A 25,015-nucleotide genomic window follows, 5' to 3' on the forward strand; every position below is an offset into this window, starting at 1 on the left:
TGTTTTTCTATCACATAATAAACTCTGTTCACGGATGAAGCATTAATAAAGTTTTGATCCCTCCTTACGGAGGATTTTAGAGCAGGAGGAGATTCAGCCTTCTTCTCTGCTCCTCAGTGTCTGTATGCGGCTTCACGTCTCCTCCTGTGCGCCCCCTGGTGGCCTCTGAGTGAACAGCAGGAGTGTGCACAGAGAGTGCGTGGTAGAATGAATGAGGACAGTTTGAAGGCCGTTCATTGTGTGCGTGTGTGTGTTAGTATGTGCGCGTGTGCGTGTGTGTGTATCAGAATCTGCTGCCTCTCACAGTTTGTCTTTACATGTCCATTTATTTTCTCTGCATTGACGTCATTGATCTTAAACCAATAAAATCAGTTTGTATGGATGAAAGGACTTCATAAGAACTGGCTTCAGTTCCTCAGTCTGGTGGCTCTTTATTCAGACAGACACACATTTTAAATGTGTTATTGTTTATTGCAGACATCAGCCTGTGCTCCTCCTCTCAGGGCAGATAGAAACGATCTCAGCGCTCATCACGTCATTCAAACAAACACGAAAGATCAAAAGTCCCACACTTTCCCTGGGTCCTTAAAGTGAAGGATTACTTAATTTAAACAGAAGAAAGTTATATTTATTATAAAGTCTTCAGTGCAAATTGTGTGTAATAATTGTGTTAAAACATCACATAATAAATGTTACACATCTTCTTAAAGACACACACACACACAGACTCTGTAAGGTCTTTTTAGCCAGCAAGAGCTAGCTAACAATGCTAACACTGGCTCTGTGTTAGGTAACAGTTCAGTCTCATTAGATTGCATACAATAAGCTAAAGTGACACAGTTTAATATGGCATCATTTCATAAAACCTTTCAGACTAACAAACATTAATATGTCACACAGTGTTCAACAACGGCCTCGACCTCGCTCACCTCCAACAGCTTCATGTGCTTCTCAGTGACATCATCCACCCTTTGATATGTTGGAGTTCTTTGTGCAAATATCAGCAGAGAAATAAAACAACAATCTGAGTCCGACTGATGGAAAGTTTGGCTGATATTATTGGCTAAAAGTGACATATCTGTCTCTGTGCATGTGTTTTCTGGTATATGCGAACAGAAAGAACGCTCGGGCTGCTTCATACATGTCATCATGTAGTTTGTCCAGCAGAGGGCGCTCTGACTGCACAGTCTGCAGCACATGGAGCAGAGCATCACAGCTGAGCAGACACTTAGAGAAGAGCGGTTTAACATATAATACAGTATAATATAGTATACTATAATATAATATTAAATAATATAATATCATAAAGTTAAATATAAGTGAGTAAGAAAGCAGCAGATCAGTAATCACACATCAGTCAGCCTCTACAACAAGCAGAGTTTAAACCAAGTTATTAACAGCATCATAAAAAGCAGCCGGCGGCTCACAGCACTGATCAGGTGTACTAATAACTTAGAGAACAGTATGTTCTTATTATATAAACACATGAACCTTCAGAGATCAAACAAGTGAAACAGTTATTGCTGCAGTCAGAAGAGCTGCTCCTCTGCTGTCAGTGTGCATGAATGAATGATGATGATCACATGAACACATCGTATCAGAGGGTTAAAATACGTTACAAAGAGATTGTCTGACTTTCATCCTCCCATCACGTGCAAACCAGTGATTGTATATATACATGGACGACGCGTCTCCATCTGCTCCCATTGTACCAAAGTGAAGCCAAAACTGCCCCTGTGATAGGCGCTGCCATCTTGCAATGGTGACGTCTTTTGGAGCCAGAGACTGCGCAGAAGAGATCGGCGGGTGGCGCAGCCGTAGCCACTTCCGCTAACCCAAACACACACTTAACTAAACTAAAAACTAACTAAAACAGGCGTGTTTAACAGCAGAACAGCGTCTTGTGTTGGTCTGAGGTTAAAGTTCACAGGTATGGAAACTTCAATGACTGTAGTGATTGTTTTAGTTACGTCTCCTCTCGCCGTTCGTCCTCCGCTCTGCTCACCCGGAACTGATCGGCTGCAGGAGCCGTATTTGTCAACAGAGCTGTCAATCATCATTTTGACAGCATCAAATAACTAATAAAAAATGAAAACTTGGACGTAAATCAGCATGATAAGAACTAACTATAATGACAGAAACCATGATTGAGTTTGACATGTATTTTGTATTTTTAGTTTGACTCATGTCCCACCTGTTAACATGGAGGAGGCGGGCTTTATGACCTATACTGCAGCCAGTCAGCAGGGGGCACTAGAGAGGGTTTGGCTTCACTGTTAGGGAGCTGTCAGGTTGTCCATCTATATATACAGTCTTCGGTGCAAACATCAAAGTGTCCCCTCTCACAGTGAAGAGGTTAGTGTGTAAGTGTTTAAGGAAGCTCAGATTTTGTGCTTGTGAACACCAGATACATACAGAGGAGGGGAAGGGGGGGCGGGGGGGTGACAGGGAGGAGGTTAGGCAGCGTGATGGGTGTGCAGGGTCTCCACACAGAGCTGAGTCCATGGTGCATTCAGGGGAATCAGGTGAATCAGGCATCAGACGGTGAGGCTGAGGGTCTCTGTGGAGGCATGGACAGGATGCTCTCTGCCTCCTCATACAGCTGAGACACAGACAGACAGATGGACGGGCAGACAGACAGACAGACAGACAGACAGACAGACAGACAGACAGACAGTCAACAGATACAGGTACATTAACAGCAGTGAGTTTCTGTCACAGTAGAGAGAATACTCTAAAACACCCTAAACACACTGAATCATCATGACCTCACGTCTATGCTGAAATGTGCTTGTTCACTGAAACACTTATTAATCGTTAAAATAACTGAAATATTTTCTGGCTTCAGCGTCTGAAAGGAGGATTTGCTGCTTTTCTCTGTCATGGTTCTAGCTCATAGTCCTCCCCTGGGGATCAGTGAAGGATTATCGTATCTCATCTTACATGAACAATCTTTGTGTTTGGGACTGTTGGTTGGACAACAGAAGCATCTTATAGACGTCACTTTCTGTTCTGGGAAAGTGAAAGTAAGAAGCAGATGAATCAGTAATTAAAACAGTTGGTCGTGCAGCCCTCCTTCATGAAGAGCAGTAGCTGCTGGGTGGACACGAGGACTTGTAAATGTAAAGCAGAGAAACATGTCCTCTCTTTCAGTGAGTTTACAGAAAGTAAAGTCACTGAACATGTTTGTCCTGCCTCACTGACGCACTGCGACAGTGAGGCGTAAAAACTTAAAACAAATCTGTTAAAACTTTCTGTTGACAGAGGCATGACATGAAATTCTGCTTTTCTTTAGCGTAACCTCACAGTATGTTCTGTATTCACCCTGATCCATAGATAGTCAGGTTGAGACAGATTTCTATGAGCTTGCGTTACAACCACAAATCAGCAGCAACCTCAGCTGTCCTCACAGCCACTGGTTTAAAGGATCTCTGAGGACAGCAGGAAGTCTCCCCGTTTCTGATCAGCTCAAGGAATCCTAAAAGAACAGGAGGTACTTCTCTCCTTACCGATGTGAAGGACACATCCTGGAAGAGCTCCTGAATGAAGCGTCGTGACGGCAAGCGGAACGAGCAGTGAGCCAGCAGGAAGGAGACCTCCGAGTACAGACAGACGTCATCAAACGCAGAGGGGAACTTCTCCTTTATCCTGCAGGGAAAACCACAGATGACACGTCAGATCAGACCGGACAGAGGTGAGACCAGGTGTGATGAGACAGAGCGGATTAAAGACGTCTGCTAGATTGATGATTACTAGAGCTGAACAATTAATCGAACTTTAATCGAAATATGGCCTGTCGCAATTGTCAAATCACAGGAGGCACAATATTTATTACAGGTGAAGTGTGTCAAGTAACAATTTTAATTTAAATATTGTGCTACAGGGGTTCTGGCCTACACATCACACACAGACATCAACAATCAGAATCATCAGTACTGAGTGTATCACCAATAACACACCAAAAACACACAGAAAACACACAGAAAATGCACCGAAAACACACCGATAACACACTGAAAATGCACCGAAAACACAGAGAAAACACACAGAAAATGCACCGAAAACACACCAAAAACACACAGAAAATGCACCGAAAACACACCAAAAACACAGAGAAAATGCACCAAAAACACACCAATAACACAGAGAAAACACACCGATAACACAGAGAAAACACACCGATAACACACCGATAACACACTGAAAACACACCGATAACACAGAGAAAACACACCAAAAACACACCGATAACACAGAGAAAACACACCAAAAACACACCGATAACACAGAGAAAACACACCAGTAACACACCGATAACACAGAGAAAACACACCAGTAACACACCGATAACACACCGATAACACAGAGACAACACACCAGTAACACACCGATAACACACCGATAACACAGAGACAACACACCAGTAACACACCGATAACACACCGATAACACACCGATAACACAGAGACAACACACCGATAACACACCGATAACACACTGATAGATGTATACTGTGTATTGCAATAATGCAGGTTAGGAGGTGTGTGTGGCCTCACGTCAGCAGGCTGGTCTCGTGGTTCTTGGTCCCCACAGACGAGCTGAGGTTGATGATCAGACGGAGGATCTCCTTCCTTAGCAGGACTCGGCCAGCAGGAGCGTCTTCAGGGATCGACTTCACACCTGTCAGGTGCAGAACGAGGGAAACAAAACAGGTTAAACTCAGGATGCTTCAATGTCCAGGACCAATAACCAATAATTATCAGTTAGATGCAGCAGAAACAAGAAGTGGTGACATTAAAGCAGACGTGTGAAGAGGATGATAAATATGTATTCTTAGAATAAAGGCTGTCTGTGTTCAGCTCCTACCCAACACCAGCTCTGTGCTGCGAGCGCTCCCCCCTGATCCCTGGGACACAGAGTCACTGCAGCCGGACCCCCCCCACAGCTCGTCCTTGACCACCAGCTCGGGGGGGTGTGATAGAGGTGGACTGGACCAGTCTGAACACGGGGGGGCCTCTGTGGGGTCTGAAGGAGAGGATGAGGAGGTTTTAGTGATGTCACTCGGCAGCTCTTTAAGCACATCTACTGTAATAACTATCAGGTGTGTTCTCACCTGTGTCAGCGTCCTGAGAGCCTAACCCAAGCACAGTCAGCCCAGAGCAGTACAGACAGTTGTTCTGGTCATGCTCCTGCAGGCCCGTCTCCTCTGAGACCAGGATCTGGTTCTGATCGGCCCGATTCACAGACAGCAGCTCTGTGATGCTGAGCTGAGGGCGAAGCCTCGCTGGACGTCCTCTATCACTGATACCTGAGGACACACAGCAGCAGGTCACAGGAGGGTGCAGCCTCTGAAGGATGAGATGTGTCCTAAAATAGGCAACTTATCTCCGTCACCACAGTGTATGGCAACTGAGATGGGTCAAATCCCACTCAGACTGAGTCACTCAGGGCCGGGTCTCCACAGGCAGGTTAAATGTGGAATAGTGTTTGCATTGCACTGTGAGCTGCTGAAATTAAAACCAAACCTGAATGTCGTCAGGTTGTTCCTGGGACACATGCTGTGATGTGACTGTGCAGGTGTTAAAGGTGTTTCTTCGTGGTTCTCACCTTCAGAGCCTCCAGAGAAGAATCCAGCAGAGCGCTCCTCAGAGGGGGGGCTCATCCTCTGCTGGAAATATGGAGTTTCTTTAATCTGAAGGAAACAGGAACAAAAGTCCCACTGATGAGTTTACAGAACGTCTCAACATAAAGCCCAACAGCTGATCTTACAGCTGATCTTACAGATCCTCTCTCAGTACCTGGAGCATGTTGTTGATGTTGACGGGCAGAGCGAGGCCCATGAACTCCTCAGAGGAGCTGTAGGATCCAGAGGACATGATGGAGCGCGCAGAGGAGGAGCTCTGCAGAGAGCTCTGGTTGATGGGACTCAGCAGGTCGTCCTTATCCAGAGATGCAAAACTCAGAGCTTTGAGGAACCTGCAGACAGACGGACACAGATGGACAGGAGTCAGTCCTCTGTGAGCAGCTGATGGGGCACGTCATCATCCAGTGTGTGTTTCTGTTGTTACAGACATGAATCAAACTTTAACAGCACCTCTGAGCCGTGCGTCTGGAGTCCAGGCTGCCCGTGGTCATGGTGATGGCGTCCGTGAACAGGATCTCTTTGGCGGGGGAGGCGAGGGCCTCGCTGTGGGACACGGACGGCTGGATGCGCTGGTGCTGCAGCCTCCTCAGGGTGGTGTAACCCAGAGCGTCTCGGGGGCTGGTGCAGCAGCTGGTGGAGCTGCAGAGCAGGCTGGAGTCTGCTAAGCTGCTCAGAGCGCTCACTGAGGGCGACCTGAAGGAGGGCGCCCGGCGGGGCAGCGTGTGGGCGGAGCCAGGAGGGACCAGGAAGGCGGAGCAGGACTTTGGGATGGAGAGAGGGGTGGAGCAGGGTGGGGGGGTCTGGGTGGTGTCTATGGGGGGGTGCAGGGTCTCCCTGGTGGGGCTGGAGCTCAAGGAGCTGATGCCGCTGGTGGTGGTGTCGGTGTTAAAGCTCTGGCTGCGGCTCTTAAAGGGGACTCCGCTTCCTGGTGGGGGTCCATCGTCAGCCAATCGCTCGAAGCTGCTCGGCTCCCTCTGCTGACCCTCGCCCTCCCCGTCCCCCAGGCTAGGGCTGCTCCCCCCATCCTCCCCACAGGAGTGGCCGTTGCTGTAAACAGAGAAGTCGCCTGCCGCAGTGAGCTCCTGCTCTCCCTCCGGCTCGCCTCCTCGCTCAGGGCTGCTGTCTTTGGGGGGAGGGGTGGTGCAGGGCTTCTTCCCGGGGTGGGACAGCGAGCGGAGGAGGCGGCTGCGGAGGCTGCAGGAGGTGAGCAGGCTGAGAGGGGTCCGCTCCTTCATCAGTGTGGGACACAGGTACAGAGAGGAGGAGGAGTCCTCTGTGAGGTCACAGGGATCCAGCCTATCAGCATCCAGCAGGCACACACCTGCACACACACACACACACACACACACACACACACACACAGCAGCTCAGAGACAGAGCTATAAAGACATCTAATCATTATTGATACTACAGTCTGATCTTACTGGGCTGCACAGAGTCTCTGCTGGGTCTACTGGACTCTGTGAGGGTTCTGGGGTCAGAGGTCAGCAGGTCGGAGGGTCTGTGCTGCGGCTCCAGCTCCTCTGGGACCACCGGCCACACAGTCCTCCTGCTGTGCCTCACACAGTCCCAGCCCTGCTGCTTCAGAGAGTCACAGCCCTGCCGAGTCTGACTGATGAGGCCGAGCACGTACAGACACGTCCTGCTCACACACACGCACACGCACACGCACGCACGCACGCACGCACACACAAAGTTTACAGGAGTATGACCTCATGTGTTTCAGGTTGACTTATTAATAATATTCAATTAAAATGACTAAATTAATCATATCTGCCGTGCTGTGTCATGTCGTGTTGTGCCGTGCCATGTCGTGCCGTGCTGTGTCGTGTCGTGTCATGTCGTGCTGTGTCGTGTCGTGTCATGTCGTGCTGTGTCGTGTCGTGTCGTGTCGTGTCATGTCGTGCTGTGTCGTGTCGTGTCATGTCGTGCTGTGTCATGTCGTGTCGAGGCGTGCCGTACCATGTCGCGTCGTATCATGTCGTGTCGTGTCATGTCGTGTCGAGGCGTGCCGTGCCATGTCGTGTCGTGTCATGTCGTGTCGAGGCGTGCCGTGCCATGTCGTGTCGTGTCATGTTGTGCTGTGTCATGTCGTGTCGAGGCGTGCCGTGCCATGTCGTGTCGTGTCATGTCGTGTCCTGTTGTGCTGTGTCATGTCGTGTCGAGGCGTGCCGTGTCGTGTCGTGTCATGTCGTGCTGTGTCATGTCGTGTCGAGGCGTGCCGTGCCATGTCTTGTCGTGTCATGTCGTGCTGTGTCGTGTCATGTCGTGCTGTGTCATGTTGTGTCGTGTCGTGCTGTGTCATGTCGTGTCGTGCCGTGCCGTGCCATGTCGTGTCGTGTCATGTCGTGCCATGTCGTGTCGTGTCATGTCGTGCTGTGTCATGTCGTGTCGTGTCGTGCCGTGCCGTGTCGTGCCGTGTCGTGCCGTGCTGTGTCATGTCGTGCTGTGTCGTGTCGTGTCGTGTCATGTCGTGTCATGTCGTGTCATGTCATGTCATGTCGTGCTGTGTCATGTCGTGCTGTGTCGTGTCGTGTCGTGTCATGTCGTGTCATGTCGTGTCATGTCGTGTCGTGTCGTGCTGTGTCGTGCTGTGTCGTGTCGTGTCGTGTCATGTCGTGTCATGTCGTGCTGTGTCATGTCGTGTCGTGTGGTGCTGTGTCGTGACGTGTCATGTCGTGTCCTGTCGTGCTGTGTCATGTCGTGTCGAGGCGTGCCGTGTCGTGTCATGTCGTGTCGTGTCATGTCGTGCTGTGTCGTGCTGTGTCATGTCGTGTCGAGGCGTGCCGTGCCATGTCGTGTCGTGTCATGTCGTGTCCTGTCGTGCTGTGTCATGTCGTGTCGAGGCGTGCCGTGTCGTGTCGTGTCATGTCGTGTCGTGTCATGTCGTGCTGTGTCATGTCGTGTCGAGGCGTGCCGTGCCATGTCGTGTTGTGTCATGTCGTGCTGTGCTGTGTCATGTCGTGTCGTGTCGTGCTGTGTCATGTCGTGTCGTGCTGTGTCATGTCGTGTCGTGCCGTGCCATGTCGTGTCATGTCGTGCTGTGTCGTGTCGTGTCATGTCGTGCTGTGTCATGTCGTGTCGTGTCGTGTCGTGCCGTGCCATGTCGTGTCGTGCCGTGCTGTGTCATGTCATGTCATGTCGTGGTCGTACCCTCTGATGGACAGAACCTCACAGCTGTGAGCCAGGTCCACCACGTCAGGGATCACCCCCTCCTCCTGCAGCAGGTTAAGACCCCAGGTAGATGAGCCGATGTTCCCCTGCAGCAGCAGATAGACTGTGAACATCAGGAGTTGCTTTACCTTCCATAAAGTAAAATATAATATTCAACTGCTGACCAGAGCCCAGAGAGCTGCCTTCAGCTGTTTGATTCCCTCCCATCGCTCCAGGACCGGAGAGCGGACGGAGGAGCTTAACTCAGGGACGACGTTCTGCAGGAGGAACAGGAGGAGAACGCACAGAGCTCCTTTCTAACCAACCATCATCTAACCTCATGTTGCTCTGTTAACTAAGAATGACATGAATCAGAACCCACCTGAGCCTGCAGCAGCTGACAGCCGGTCTTCTCATGAACCAGCTGACCGTACAGGTGCACAGGCAGGTAGACATGAGGCCTCTGTGACCTGCTGTGGCTAACACACAGTAAAAAGGGGCTGTTAGTGTTTTACTGCCGGATCCACACGGAGGTCTGTTATTCTACAATGAGCAGAGGGGATCACCAGATCACCAGAAGCAGCTGAATCACACACACACACACACACGCTGCAGCCTGCAGGGGGAGTGACCTCTGGTTGCTGCGGCGTACGACGTCCTCTCCGTTCACAGGCTTCCTGTAGGTGGTGAGAGCCTCATTCAGCTGCTCCTCTACCAGGTCCACATACTTCAGGTTAAACTCCTGCAGGGACACGAGAGCAGCTGTTACAGGCTCTGTTCATGTCAGGAGACAGCACAAACAAGGATGCATGTACCTTCTGCCACTTCTCCATCTCTGCAGTGATGTATCCTCGCTCACTGAGGTACGAGAAGCCCTTTGGGATGGACAGAAACCTGCAGACACACAGCAGAGCGGAAGAATAAAAAGTTCCAAACATTTAAACTGCAGCTCGACCTGATGCTGAAACACCGAGCAGTCTGTGATAAAGTCTGCATGAGGCAGAGACAGTAAACACTGTTAAAGAGAGGGCCTGTGACAGCATGTACCCCCCACCTGGTGTGTGTGTATTTACCTGAGCAGCAGCAGCACACCTTTGTCCCCCAGGTGTGACAGAGCAGGTCTCATCTCGGTCAGAGCGTGAAGGTTGGCCTGAAACAGAACACGTGGTCATCATTAAACCCTGTCAATCATCAGGCCCTGCTTCCTGTGTGTTTCCTCCCTCACCTTGTCCTCGCAGGCCTCGTCCAGGATGTCCAGCGCCTCCACGGAGACCGTCTTACTTCGGTCATGAAGCTGAGCGACAAGGAGCTCGATGCCCCAGTTACTGAAGAACTCCACACCTGCCCGCAGGAGGACGCGCAGGTGCTTGGTGGCGTACAGCCTGCAGGTCTGCAGTCCGACGAGAGGATCAGCTTATTATGACTCATCTTTACCTTACCTTTACCTTTACCTTAGCTATCTGCTAACTGGTGTCATGCTGCTTTAAATACAAGCAGTGAATCAGATTCATTTAGCGACGCAGTTATATGAGTTATAACTAATCAGCAAGTCTTCAGTCAGAATGAAACACAAAGTAAAACGCGTTGACACAGTAAGGAACAGTTCACAGTCTGATCAACACACAGTCTGTCTCTTACATCGCTGGCAGCCGTGAGGACTTTGGACAGGATGACTCGAGACAAACCGTCTCTGCTGTAGTCCAGCGTGGAGACGGTCAGCTTCAGCAGGTGCTCCTGATTCTTCAGACTACACACGCTCAGTAAGCTGACAGAGAACACACGATGAGACAAAGAGGATATATCACTGTTATCACACAAACAAAGACATTTCACCTGAAACCCTGACAGACACATGGCAGGTATCCTCAGGGACGGTGCAGGTTTACTAAGTTCAGCATGTCCATCTAGTTCAATGTTAAATGTTTGTAGGGAGTAGAGGAGCATGTAACGCCTGGTGAGGGAGCATCAGTCAGAGGATCCTGAGAGTAAGGATGTTCCAGTCTGGACAAAGTGACGGACAGATGGAGGAACATGCTGGTTTCACTGTGTGATAAGGACTGGACAGGACTGAGCAGATGTGCTGACCTCTGGAAGACGCTGCACCTCTCCAGCATCCTGACCCCGTGTGTGTGTGCAGACAGCGTGCCCAGGAACAGGAAGTAGTGCTGGCTGAGCGTGGAGAGCAGCCTGCTGCCTGACAGGCCGCGCTCAGGTTTGAGACGAGCACAGAACAGACACTGAACGATGTCCCTCACCAGCTCCTCCAGGTACACCTGGCCCTCCTGTAGGAGACAGAGGGAGGAGGAGACAGGTGGTGAACTCCTGCTGACTCCACCTCAGGTGAGTGTAAATCAACGTTGTAATATTAGGCAGGTTTCCACTGCAAAGAACAGGGTCTAAATGAGGAACGTTGTTGTACCTGTTTAAAGGTTCCTGCTCGGGGGGGTGATGCATGTGATAATCACCGTCACACGTTTTCAACAGGAACAATTTAAACAAAGAGAATAAGATGTAACGAGTCACCGATACCTCGTCAGAGCCCAGCAGGAAGTCCACAAACTGACAGCCCACCACGGTGAGCTGCCGGGCCTTCGGGTGCTGCAGCTCCAGGCTGCCGTACTGATCGCTGCTGGGCTTATAGAAGAGCAGGAGACGCTGCACGAACCTGCACACAGGAGAACCCAGCTCTGTGAGGGCCGTGAGCTCGGAACACCTGTGAAGACAGAGACACTTACCTGTGCATGTTCTCATCCTTATGGCTGCGTAAGCTGATGTTGGGCCACTGGAGGCGAGAAGGAGACAGACAGGGTGAAGTCTTTAAATCAGCTCACATTACAGATGAACAGGAAACAGCAGGAGGATATCATCCATCCTGCTCTGTGCTCCAGGTTTGTTTCTGTTGGAGGTCAATGATGACATCATACATCACCTGTACCTTTAAGATGGTTCCTATCAGGCACCAGTTCCAGTCCAGGCTGTCTTTGTGGTTCAGGATGTGACTGTCCCTCACGTGGCTCATCAGAGCGTCCTCAGCGTCCTGCAGCACAAACACATGACAGAGCTGATGATCCCGCATGCAGCATCCGTTCAGCTCGCTACGCTGGAGACAAAATGTTCATCCATCATTTGTTATGAAGGATTTTGACTCGCACTAATACGTTTCTTATGGAAACGAGTATGTTTACATGGTTTTCATGTACAGCCGACACTCACAAGAGAGGTCCACCAGTCATTGATGTTACACAGATATCAGATGATTCAATCAGATTTAGAAACCAGATGTGATGAAATTCCCTCCAGGTGTTGTTGAGATATCGTGTCTACAAGGATGGGACCGACGGGAGACCATAGTATGACCTTTGACCCCCAAAATCTGGTGCAATTCTGGGTCAGTAGCTGTGTCCTGATTGGCTGCAGCCTCATATTTGAAGGCAGATTGCGTCACAGCGGCACGTTGAAGGCTGTCCCATTTCAAAGGCTCCTTCAGGTGCGTCCTCCTTTTCCCGGGCCGTGAAGGATCCATCAGGTGCATCCTTCGCGGCCCAACGTATCCCGAGATTCAGGGCGGACTCTCAAGTGGCCAAGGAAAAAATTTTTGGTTTCAACTCAGTCGAATTGCAGTCCCCCAACACACCTGCACCTGTGCTCTCTGCACCGCTGCTGGCCCCGCCCCCCCTTTCTGTCTCTCTGTCTGCTGTGTTGACTGTCTTCATCAGCAGTCTGTTTCATTAAGTCACAAAGGTTACATATTTTCTCTCGCAATTCAGTTCTCACAGCACGTGAGTCGCGTGTGCACGAGGGACGTTATTAATGACGTAGCGATCAAAACGATGGATCGTTACCAAATGACATCACTTTTTATAAGCTTTATAAAGCGCGACAATCAATGAGTTTACAGTAGGGACGTGCGGAGTTAGACAGACAATATCTCCTCATTCAGTATGATATTGTGCAGCTCGCTGGAGGGAGATCACCAGGGAGCTGAACGTGTGATACTGAGCGCACAGCTGATAGAGGCACGTGGATCGTTTACACTGCGTGTTAGAACTGCACATGTATGCCGATGTCAGCGATGCGGAGCGGACCCTCTTTTGCCGTTAGAAGTAAACTGGTCCCGCTGTTGTTTATGTGGTTGCCAAGACTTCACGAGTTCACTGTTTCAGTGCTCTTCCTCGATGAGGAGAGGATGGACGATCGTTGATTTGCAGCGGAAATCTCCAAAGAGTTGTTTAATTACAACTTCTGAGGCAGCGGCCGCAACAATTCATTACATGTATGTGGCGGAAACACTGCTGCTTCTCCAAGTCCGCCGCATTTACAAAATAAAAGAATGACACGTTGTCATCTCAGATGGTGGATGTGCACCCGGGGACAGCACACAGGCATGATGGGAAAAGGCGATCTTTAGGTAACTGCAGCAGGTATGTGCAGAGACGTTCAGAGTATGTGGACAGGAGTTAGCTCAGACCCGAGAAGTGTTATTGCACCTGTGAGGGCGGGGCAACTGCGTTGATTGGCTCAAGGAAATTTATGACTTGATAAATATCAAACATAACCACGCCCAGTTTAACCCCAGCGTCAGCGAAGTTAACGAAGAAGGAATGGCAATAACTCGAGTTTGGATTAAAACTCATTTCTAAATCTTTTAAGATGTTTATTAGTTTGTACATAAGACGCTAAATTACACAGTTAGAAGGATTTGGTGGATTTGGGTTTACAGGGGCTTTAAAGTCTGCAGTGGATCAGAGGGTCGGTCTGAAGTGTGTTTGGAAGTGTGTGCTTCTTTGTGTTCGGTTGTGTCATTACACGCTGTAGGACCATGTGTGTGTGTACCTTCATAATGAAAGTGTCTCTGTGAGGTCTGAGCTGATCTCTGCAGCAGTGAGACGCTCCTGATGTCCTCAGGATGAGGTCCAGGTACAGACTGTCAGGTGTGACTCCTCTCTTCTTCTTCTCATGGAAACACTTCAGGTGGTTCACCGCAGCACTCGCTCGCCTGAAAGTCACCTGTGTCAGTTCTCTGGGTTTGTCACATTACATCTGTTCACTCGTAGACTGGATGTAGACGTGGACGTCGCCTCCGAGTCTGCAAAGTGTCCTAAACCTGCACTCTTTCTTAAGGCTGGTAAATGTTGCAGCTTATATAGAAGTCTATGAGAACATGCTCCTCCTCCTCTCCTGATGTATTCCCTCAGTAAACATGTTCCTGATGACTTTATGGTCTCAGTCTCTAGTTTCTTCTTCAACACAGCATGATGTTCATTTAGTCACTGATGCTCCCATTGAGAGTCACACAGACCAGAGAGAGGGGAGGGGTTAGGGCGGGGCTACCTGTGTACCTGTGTTCTGTTGTACTGAAAGACTGACGAGTCATCATTTTCTCAGTAAGTATTAAGCTAAGCTAAAATTTGCATCCCATTCAGTATCACAGTTAATCTTGGATGCACTTTGCTAATCAAGCTAACACCGGTGTTAGCTTAATGTTTGCTAACTCCTCCTCTTCTCCCGTGTCCTTCCCGGCTACATAAAGAAAGATGGCTGCAGCCAACATGAGGCTTTAAAACAGCAGTCCACTACAGGGCGACGTCACGCTGTCTCAACCACCTCGAACACGCTCTGTGTCTCTGAGTGTGAGAGGGTTCATATACTCACAGTCTTTTGTCAGGTGTGATGTCGAAGGAGGCGGCCATGTTGATGAGGGAGGGTAAACAGTGCAGGTGGTGGCTGTGGCTGTGAGGGAGGATGCTGTTCGCCTGTGACAGACAACATCACATTTACACACACACACACACACACACACACACACACACTCAGGAGGACAGTGTGAGAAGAGGAGGGAGGTACCATGTGGAGGAGCTCTCCCAGCAGGATGGTGGCACAGATGCATAAAGCTTCATCACTGCTGGTGATCACCTCCACCAGACCCTGCAGAGGTCACACACAAAGACACACACAGACACACACACACACACACACACACACACACAGATATTAACACTGACAGAGAGATACAACACGATCACATGATCCCTGCTGGATGTGTGTACCTCTAACAGGCCGCTGTGGATGAAGGCAGAGAGCACCAGAGCCAGGTAGTTATCCATCAGGTCCGGCCTGGAACACGATGAACATCTCGTCAAGTCTTGTCTTTCTCAGCACACACAATGACAGGTGATAACAAACTGATAGGTGATAGTTTCAGGTGTTACCTGGAGCAGCAGCGATGGGGCAGAAGAGTTTTCGCCTCAGAAGCTACGAATCCATCAGAGAGCCTCCAGCTGTCCTGAGACCTGCTCGGGTCTGAGCACAGACAGATTCAGCCTCCGATACGACCTCACGTCAGACCTCAGAGTGACCTCACCATACTCACCTACGCTGAGGAGAGCTTCACTGAAGTCTGCAGTCACTACAGGTGAGACCAGGTGGAAGATTTCATAGAACACCTCTAACAGAGCTTTCTGTGGGGGGGGACAGGAGGTCAAACACCAGGTGAGTCCTTCCTGTTTCTGTCTCTGCTGTTTGACTGTGATGTACAGACACACTCACACGTCCTCATCATTATTCAGGTCATTATTATTATACAGTCTGTCAGCCAGGGAGGGACGCAGCATTCACATGGATCCACACACGCGAGAGTGCATCTGAAGCTGATCCTTTCATCATCATTTTATTCCCTCACATTCAGGAACATGCTCGCTGCCTTTGGGAGGCTCAAGGAACATGGAACACATTCAGACCTGCTGCTCTAAATGAACATCGTGTTTCAGAGACGTCAGAGGACGAGCCGCTCTCTGCGCTTCATGTTTACACTAAAACAAGCTTCAGGTGAAGGTCCTTCAACAAAACAAATGTTACATCACATGATGACCTACCCGCACCTCCATATTTGGTATACACAGTAAGCCAATCAGAGACTGCAGACCAGAGCTGCCTGACCTGCACAGGTTAATGATGCCTGCAGGGGAACACACACACACACACACACACACACACACACACAGAGCAGAGTCAGGCTTGTGTCTGCAGGTTACCGAGGCGCTCAGACACAGAGAGCTGAAGGAACAGTGTTCAACAACAATTTATCTCTTTATGTAATAAATGAAACGTTTATCTTCAGTGTGTTAATGAAACATGGTGCAGAACATTGTTAATGAAACAGCGTGCAGAACGATGTTAATGAAACACGGTGCAGAACGATGTTAATGAAACAGCGTGCAGAACGATGTTAATGAAACAGCGTGCAGAACGGTGTTAATGAAACAGCGTGCAGAACGATGTTAATGAAACAGCGTGCAGAACGGTGTTAATGAAACACGGTGCAGAACGGTGTTAATGAAACACGGTGCAGAACGTTGTTAATGAAACACGGTGCAGAACGATGTTAATGAAACAGCGTGCAGAACGATGTTAATGAAACACGGTGCAGAACGTTGTTAATGAAACACGGTGCAGAACGATGTTAATGAAACAGCGTGCAGAACGATGTTAATGAAACAGCGTGCAGAACGTTGTTAATGAAACACGGTGCAGAACGTTGTTAATGAAACACGGTGCAGAACGATGTTAATGAAACAGCGTGCAGAACGTTGTTAATGAAACAGCGTGCAGAACGGTGTTAATGAAACAGCGTGCAGAACGATGTTAATGAAACAGCGTGCAGAACGGTGTTAATGAAACAGCGTGCAGAACGTTGTTAATGAAACAGCGTGCAGAACGATGTTAATGAAACACCGTGCAGAACGGTGTTAATGAAACACGGTGCAGAACGTTGTTAATGAAACAGCGTGCAGAACGATGTTAATGAAACACCGTGCAGAACGGTGTTAATGAAACAGGGTGCAGAACGATGTTAATGAAACAGCGTGCAGAACGTTGTTAATGAAACAGCGTGCAGAACGTTGTTAATGAAACACGGTGCAGAACGGTGTTAATGAAACACGGTGCAGAACGTTGTTAATGAAACACGGTGCAGAACGATGTTAATGAAACAGCGTGCAGAACGATGTTAATGAAACACGGTGCAGAACGATGTTAATGAAACACGGTGCAGAACGTTGTTAATGAAACACGGTGCAGAACGATGTTAATGAAACAGCGTGCAGAACGATGTTAATGAAACAGCGTGCAGAACGTTGTTAATGAAACACGGTGCAGAACGTTGTTAATGAAACACGGTGCAGAACGATGTTAATGAAACAGCGTGCATAACGTTGTTAATGAAACACGGTGTAGAACGTTGTTAATGAAACACGGTGCAGAACGATGTTAATGAAACAGCGTGCAGAACGATGTTAATGAAACAGCGTGCAGAACGGTGTTAATGAAACACGGTGCAGAACGATGTTAATGAAACAGCGTGCAGAACGATGTTAATGAAACAGCGTGCAGAACGGTGTTAATGAAACACGGTGCAGAACGTTGTTAATGAAACAGCGTGCAGAACGATGTTAATGAAACACGGTGCAGAACGTTGTTAATGAAACACGGTGCAGAACGTTGTTAATGAAACAGCGTGCAGAACGATGTTAATGAAACACGGTGCAGAACGTTGTTAATGAAACACGGTGCAGAACGATGTTAATGAAACAGCGTGCAGAACGATGTTAATGAAACAGCGTGCAGAACGTTGTTAATGAAACACGGTGCAGAACGTTGTTAATGAAACACGGTGCAGAACGATGTTAATGAAACAGCGTGCAGAACGATGTTAATGAAACACGGTGCAGAACAATGTTAATGAAACACGGTGCAGAACGATGTTAATGAAACACGGTGCAGAACGATGTTAATGAAACAGCGTGCAGAACGTTGTTAATGAAACACGGTGCAGAACGATGTTAATGAAACAGCGTGCAGAACGTTGTTAATGAAACACGGTGCAGAACGTTGTTAATGAAACAGGGTGCAGAACGATGTTAATGAAACACGGTGCAGAACGATGTTAATGAAACAGCGTGCAGAACGATGTTAATGAAACACGGTGCAGAACGATGTTAATGAAACACGGTGCAGAACGATGTTAATGAAACAGCGTGCAGAACGATGTTAATGAAACACGGTGCAGAACGATGTTAATGAAACACGGTGCAGAACGATGTTAATGAAACACGGTGCAGAACGATGTTAATGAAACAGCGTGCAGAACGATGTTAATGAAACACGGTGCAGAACGATGTTAATGAAACACGGTGCAGAACGATGTTAATGAAACACGGTGCAGAACGATGTTAATGAAACAGCGTGCAGAACGTTGTTAATGAAACACGGTGCAGAACGATGTTAATGAAACACCGTGCAGAACGATGTTAATGAAACACGGTGCAGAACGATGTTAATGAAACACGGTGCAGAACGATGTTAATGAAACAGCGTGCAGAACGTTGTTAATGAAACACGGTGCAGAACGATGTTAATGAAACAGCGTGCAGAACGATGTTAATGAAACAGCGTGCAGAACGATGTTAATGAAACACGGTGCAGAACGTTGTTAATGAAACACGGTGCAGAACGTTGTTAATGAAACACGGTGCAGAACGATGTTAATGAAACATCGTGCAGAACGTTGTTTATGAAACAGCGTGCAGAACAATGTTAATGAAACACGGTGCAGAACGTTGTTAATGAAACACGGTGCAGAACGATGTTAATGAAACACGGTGCAGAACGATGTTAATGAAACAGCGTGCAGAACGATGTTAATGAAACATGGTGCAGAACGATGTTAATGAAACATCGTGCAGAACGTTGTTAATGAAACAGCGTGCAGAACAATGTTAATGAAACACGGTGCAGAACGACACGATGACTTTGACACTCTGACACGGAGACACTTGACTCTTTGTCATGCTGGCAGCAGTGAGCTTCACCGTGTCATCATGCAAACAATGAAAACACGTGTGTGATGACAGAGTTTACCTGACCAGGAGCGGAACGAGGCGACGATGGACATTTTACTGGCCATGAACTGAGCCTGTCTGTCCTCCCTGAACACAACACACATGAAACATGTTCAACACAACATACATGTGCTGCGTGTCATGTGTAATCAGACCGTGTGGACTCACTTGAGCTGCCCTGAGTCCGGGCTGTGTCTGTAGTGGAAGTCTGTGTACGGGGCCAGGATTTGCTGAGGAACAGTTTAATATTAACTAACAGGAGACACACTGCGGCTTTGTTTCACACTGTGAGGTCTGTGCTCAGCGGGCGCTTGTACCTCGAGCTGGACGTCTGCGCGGACGTAGCGCCGGGTGTCGGGGTGGTTGAGGAGGTGCAGCACGGTGGTGATCAGAGCCTCGTTGATGCGAGTCAGCTGACAGGCGGTCACACTCCTCAGGACGGTGCTCAGACCCCCCCGCTGGGCCACCACAACGGGGTTCTTTAAGGCTGCACAATGAAGAGGCCACACACACTGTCACAGCGCTGACGTCAGACTGGGAGAGAGTGTGTGTGTGTGTGTGTGTGTACACTCACACAGCTCACAGATGACAGCGATGCAGGCTCGAACCATCCGATCTCGTTCATGCAGCCCGTCGTTGCCCACGGCGATGAGAGAGTTTGTGATGGAGGAGGGGAAGAGCCGAGCGTTCACACTGATCATCTGTGTGTGACACACACACACACACACACACACACACACCAGGAAGTCAGCTTGTTTGTTCGTCTGGAGTCATTACACTCTTCAGTTTATAAAAAGTCTTTCTCAGGGAAGAAACTGAATTTAAATAAAAAGGAAGTGAACACATGACAGGAGGACCGTGGGACGGCCCGACACCAGGACACACACAGAGCAGGGCTCACCCTGCGCGCCAGTCTGACCGCCTGAGTCCTTTCAACCTCGTTACTCTGCCGAATGTCGATGCACCTGAGACAGGAGAGGACAGGTGAGAGGTACATTACAGCTGAATGTTACACAAACATGATACAGTTATGAAGGTTAGTGGTTCAAGTGTTCATGGATTTCTACAGACTCAGAGGTGATACAAGGCATCAGTAAGTGCACTAGTCAGTCTGTGTCAGCACCTGAAGTATCAGCTGATTCAGGTGAAGCCTCATGTGACCATAACAAACAGCGGTGTGGCTCTTCTGACAGTTTAATGTGAAATATCAGCAGTTTTTACAACAATCATACGTGAGCTTCACGGCTCAGGGACCTGAGGGACTCATCAGGATATCGATCCGTTTACAGGAAGGAAAAACTGACTGTCAGGGCGTGTGTTCACCCACCTGGCGATGAGGTAGTCCACTTGCAGCCTCAGCACCTTCTCCATCACACCGCCGTCTCTGATCAGATAACGCAGAGATCGTAGTCCTGCAGCTCGGACCTCTTTGGCCTCATTCAGCAGCGCTAAGCGGAGACTTCAGGGAGAGGACACAGGTGAAGACTCATCATAAAGAACACTGAGGCAGAAACATAAGGCATCAACTCGTCCACACGCTCACCACAGGATGATCTCCTCATGACTGACGCCCAGCTTCTCCTCCGAGTGTCCCACACTGCAGAGCAGCTGAGAGGGAGACACACAACACGTACATGTCATATATATTTATTCAGTCACTGCGAGTCAGCGGCTGGCCGCTCAAACACTGATATCTGATACTCAGAGGAGGTATCAGAGGATTAGATGATGTCTGTCACTGTGAGCTCTAAATGCCCACGATGTAAGCTTCATGAAATGAATGGATGAACGTTCATTTAAAGAGTTTAAGAGTTTAATCAGGAAGCTGGACGTGATCACGTCCGACCTTTAAAGCTAAAGCAGCTCCATGAGACGGCTAGCACACAAACCCTGACAAAGTTGTTGAGGTGAGCGAGTCTCCTCATGTTGGAGACGTCCTGCTGCTTCGACACATGCTCAAGGATCTCATGAAGATTCTCTGCAGGGTCTGAAATCAGAAGGAAGACACACACACACACACACACACACACGCACACACACACACACACACACAGACACACACACACACACACACACACACACACACACACACACACGCACACAAATAACAGTCTTCATATGGGCAGGAAATATTCCTTTAAAACAAAGAGCCACACACAGACACACACACACAGACACACATAGGGTAAATACAGGTACCCTCAGGTGTTACACTGCGTGTGTGTGAGGTCACAGCTTCTGTCTAAAGGAAAGACATTCACTGTAATCATCTGTAACGTTCTGTTAAAGTAGGCGTGTAGATAATGTCTGTGTTCATGATCATCAGACTCGGAGATCATGAGCTCACAGTCACACACAGATCACAGAACTGAGAGGACGACAGGATGTTAATGATCAATCATCAGATTTGTACCGTTAATGTTAATAAGCTCATTGACCAACAGAAGCAGCTCTAAATAATTATATATATTTATAGATAGATATTTGTGTTAGTGTAGTCCACATGCACAAGAGACAGAGTGACTGTGTGTAACAGAGGGAACATCATACAGTAAGTCATCTCTGTCTGTGTGTCTATTTCAGTCCTCCTGAGTGGATCACAGAGATTCAGCAGGGACACCGCCCTGTCCCTGCAACGAGGACACATCACGTCCCTGATGATGGTGTTACACACTGCAGAGAAGTTAGACTGAGCTCACAGGAGTCATCTAAACTGTTAAACACGTGAGAAACCATCCTGAAGACTAGAAACTCTTTGATTGAACCATTTAATGAACAAAAAATCACAATTAAAAGCAGTTTGAAGCAGCCATCAGGACAGAGCGCAGCTAACCCTTACCCAACCCTAACCCAACCCTAACCCAACCCAACCCAACCCAACCCAACTCAACCCAACCCAACCCAACTCAACCCAACCCAACCCAACCCAACACAACCCTCACCCAACCCAAACCCAACCCAACTCAACCCTAACCCAACCCTAACCCAACCCAACCCAACCCTCACCCAACCCAACTCAACCCTAACCCAACCCTAACCCAACCCAACCCAACCCAACACAACCCTCACCCAACCCCAACCCAACTCAACCCTAACCCAACCCAACCCTCACCCAACCCCAACCCAACCCAACTCAACCCTAACCCAACCCTAACCCAACCCTCACCCAACCCCAACCCAACCCAACTCAACCCTAACCCAACCCTAACCCAACCCTCACCCAACCCCAACTCAACCCTAACCCAACCCTAACCCAACCCAACCCAACCCTAACCCAACCCTAACCCAACGCAACCAAACCCTAACCCAACCCAACCCAACCCAACTCAACCCAACTCAACCCTTACCCAACGCAACGCAATGCAACCCAACCCAAGGATCCTTTGTCCCCTAACCTAACCCCATCTACGAAGGCTTGACCTGTGAACTTTGACTGGAAGGTTAGAGAGTAGTCTGCAGCCTGACAGAGAGAGGACATGCAGGAGAACACGCAGGAGAACATGAGGAGAACATGCAGGAGAACATGAGGAGAACATGAGGAGAACATGCAGGAGAACATGAGGAGAACGCACAGGAGAACATGAGGAGAACATCCAGGAGAACATGAGGAGAACATGAGGAGAACATGAGGAGAACACACAGGAGAACATGAGGAGAACATGCAGGAGAACATGAGGAGAACACACAGGAGAACATGAGGAGAAAATGCAGGAGAACATGAGGAGAACATGCAGGAGAACATGCAGGAGAACATGCAGGAGAACATGAGCAGAACACGCAAGAGAACATGCAGGAGAACATGAGGAGAACACGCAGCAGAACATGCAGGAGAACACACGGGAGAACATGCAGGAGAATATGAGGAGAACATGCAGGAGAACATGAGGAGAACATGAGGAGAACATGCAGGAGAACATGAGGAGAACGCACAGGAGAACATGAGGAGAACATCCAGGAGAACATGAGGAGAACATGAGGAGAACATGAGGAGAACATGAGGAGAACACACAGGAGAACATGAGGAGAACATGCAGGAGAACATGAGGAGAACACACAGGAGAACATGAGGAGAAAATGCAGGAGAACATGAGGAGAACATGCAGGAGAACATGCAGGAGAACATGCAGGAGAACATGAGCAGAACACGCAAGAGAACATGCAGGAGAACATGAGGAGAACACGCAGCAGAACATGCAGGAGAACACACGGGAGAACATGCAGGAGAATATGAGGAGAACATGCCGGAGAACATGAGGAACACATGCAGGAGAACACGCAGGAGAACATGAGAAGAACACACAGGAGAACATGCAGGAGAACATGCAGCAGAACATGAGTAGAACATGCAGGAGAACATGAGGAGAACATGCAGGAGAACATGCAGGAGAAAACACAGGAGAACACACAGGAGAACATGCAGGAGAACATGAGGAGAACACGCAGGAGAACATGCAGGAGAACATAAGGAGAACACGAGGAGAACATGCAGGTGAACATGAGTAGAACACGCAGGTGAACATGAGTAGAACATGCAGAAGAACATGAGGAGAACACAAAGGGGAACATGCAGGAGAACATGAGTAGAACATGCAGGAGAACATGAGGAGAACACGCAGAAGAAAATGAGTAGAACATGCAGGAGAACATGAGGAGAACACGCAGGAGAACATGAGGAGAACATGCAGGAGAACATGAGGAGAACACGCAGCAGAACATGAGGAGAACATGAGGAGAACATGCAGGAGAAAATGCAGGAGAACATGCAGGAGAACATGCAGGAGAACACACAGGAGAACATGAGGAGAACACACAGCAGAACATGAGTAGAACATGCAGGAGAACATGAGGAGAACATGCAGGAGAACATGCAGGAGAAAACACAGGAGAACATCTAGGAGAACATGAGGAGAACATGCAGGAGAACATGAGGAGAACATGTAACAGAACATGAGGAGAACATGCAGCAGAACATGAGTAGAACATGTAGCAGAACATGAGGAGAACATGCAGGAGAACACACAGGAGAACATGCAGGAGAACATGAGGGGAACATGCAGGAGAACACACAGGAGAACACGCAGGAGAACATGCAGGAGAACATGAGGAGAACATGCAGGTGAACATGAGTAGAACACGCAGGTGAACATGAGTAGAACATGCAGAAGAACATGAGGAGAACACAAAGGGGAACATGCAGGAGAACATGAGCAGAACATGCAGGAGAACATGAGGAGAACACGCAAAAGAACATGAGTAGAACATGCAGGAGAACATGAGGAGAACACGCAGGAGAACATGAGGAGAACATGCAGGAGAAAATGAGGAGAACACGCAGCAGAACATGAGGAGAACATGAGGAGAACATGCAGGAGAAAATGCAGGAGAACATGAGGAGAACATGCAGGAGAACATGAGGAGAACACGCAGGAGAACATGCAGGAGAACACACAGGAGAACATGCAGGAGAACATGAGGAGAACATGTAGCAGAACATGAGGAGAACATGCAGGAGAACACACAGGAGAACATGCAGGAGAACACACAGGAGAACATGCAGGAGAACATGAGGGGAACATGCAGGAGAACACACAGGAGAACACGCAGGAGAACACAGACAGTGAGAGTCCAACATTTAATATGAAGTTAGAGCATGACATCCCGCACAGAGACAGGAGACAGACAGACAGGAGACAGACAGACAGACAGACAGACATAGACAGACAGACAGACAGACAGGAGACAGACAGACAGACAGACAGGAGACCGACATACGGACAGACACTTAAAGTGATGTCCAGTGTGGATGCTGAGCTGCTCTTTAAACTCACCTCTGTTAAGATCCAGCGGGACGGTTTCCTCTCCGCTGTCATTCCGGCCTGTCACTCACACACACACACACACACACACAGAGTTAATATCAAAGAAGTCAGCTGGTGACACACACACACACACACACACACACGCACACACACACACACACACACACACACACACACACACACTCAGCTGTTTCCGGTCATTCAGTATCAGCAGTCTCACCTCTCATCCGTCCGCTCCTGCTCGGCCGGCCTCGGATGCTGCTCACCGCCATCTTTACAGCAACAACACTGAGGAGAGAGAGCAAAAGAGAGAGAGAGAGAGAGGGAGAGAGGGAGAGAGGGAGAGATTTGAACTATCGCGAGAGTCTGTATCCTGTCATCCTCTGAGCCCCCCTCTTCAGACTGACTGTGAGGAGGGACTTCCTCTGACGGAGAGCCTGCTCATGTCTCTGTGCGGGATGAGAAACACATGATAATTAAACTTATATAATCAGGTTATTGAG

General features: G+C 48.8%; 1 protein-coding gene across 1 annotated transcript; it reads right to left on the minus strand.

Annotated features, from left to right (window-relative positions):
• Positions 1 to 422: 422 nt before the first annotated feature.
• LOC138609587 (rapamycin-insensitive companion of mTOR-like) lies at positions 423 to 24,793 on the minus strand. The gene is made up of 38 exons (XM_069682190.1): positions 24,733 to 24,793; positions 24,522 to 24,569; positions 20,583 to 20,680; positions 20,237 to 20,301; positions 20,021 to 20,152; positions 19,595 to 19,658; positions 19,268 to 19,394; positions 19,011 to 19,180; positions 18,862 to 18,923; positions 18,713 to 18,780; positions 15,670 to 15,752; positions 15,168 to 15,255; positions 15,007 to 15,097; positions 14,845 to 14,911; positions 14,642 to 14,722; positions 14,450 to 14,550; positions 13,631 to 13,793; positions 11,733 to 11,834; positions 11,533 to 11,579; positions 11,327 to 11,462; positions 10,883 to 11,079; positions 10,436 to 10,562; positions 10,023 to 10,187; positions 9,871 to 9,947; positions 9,613 to 9,691; positions 9,430 to 9,539; positions 9,180 to 9,276; positions 8,983 to 9,075; positions 8,798 to 8,904; positions 7,069 to 7,286; positions 6,095 to 6,965; positions 5,799 to 5,976; positions 5,608 to 5,692; positions 5,114 to 5,308; positions 4,867 to 5,025; positions 4,557 to 4,680; positions 3,510 to 3,648; positions 423 to 2,602 (listed from the first exon to the last, which is right to left on the minus strand). Exons 1-38 carry the CDS (start codon positions 24,782 to 24,784, stop codon positions 2,531 to 2,533), a joined length of 4,938 nt encoding a protein of 1,645 aa, XP_069538291.1. The 5' UTR covers positions 24,785 to 24,793; the 3' UTR covers positions 423 to 2,530.
• Between the last annotated feature and the right edge of the window lie 222 nt (positions 24,794 to 25,015).

Source organism: Semicossyphus pulcher, unplaced genomic scaffold (assembly GCF_022749685.1).
Source record: "Semicossyphus pulcher isolate SPU_LCO1_2020_fin unplaced genomic scaffold, fSemPul1.0.p SCAF_52, whole genome shotgun sequence".
In the NCBI taxonomy this organism is placed as follows: Eukaryota; Metazoa; Chordata; class Actinopteri; order Labriformes; family Labridae; genus Semicossyphus; species Semicossyphus pulcher.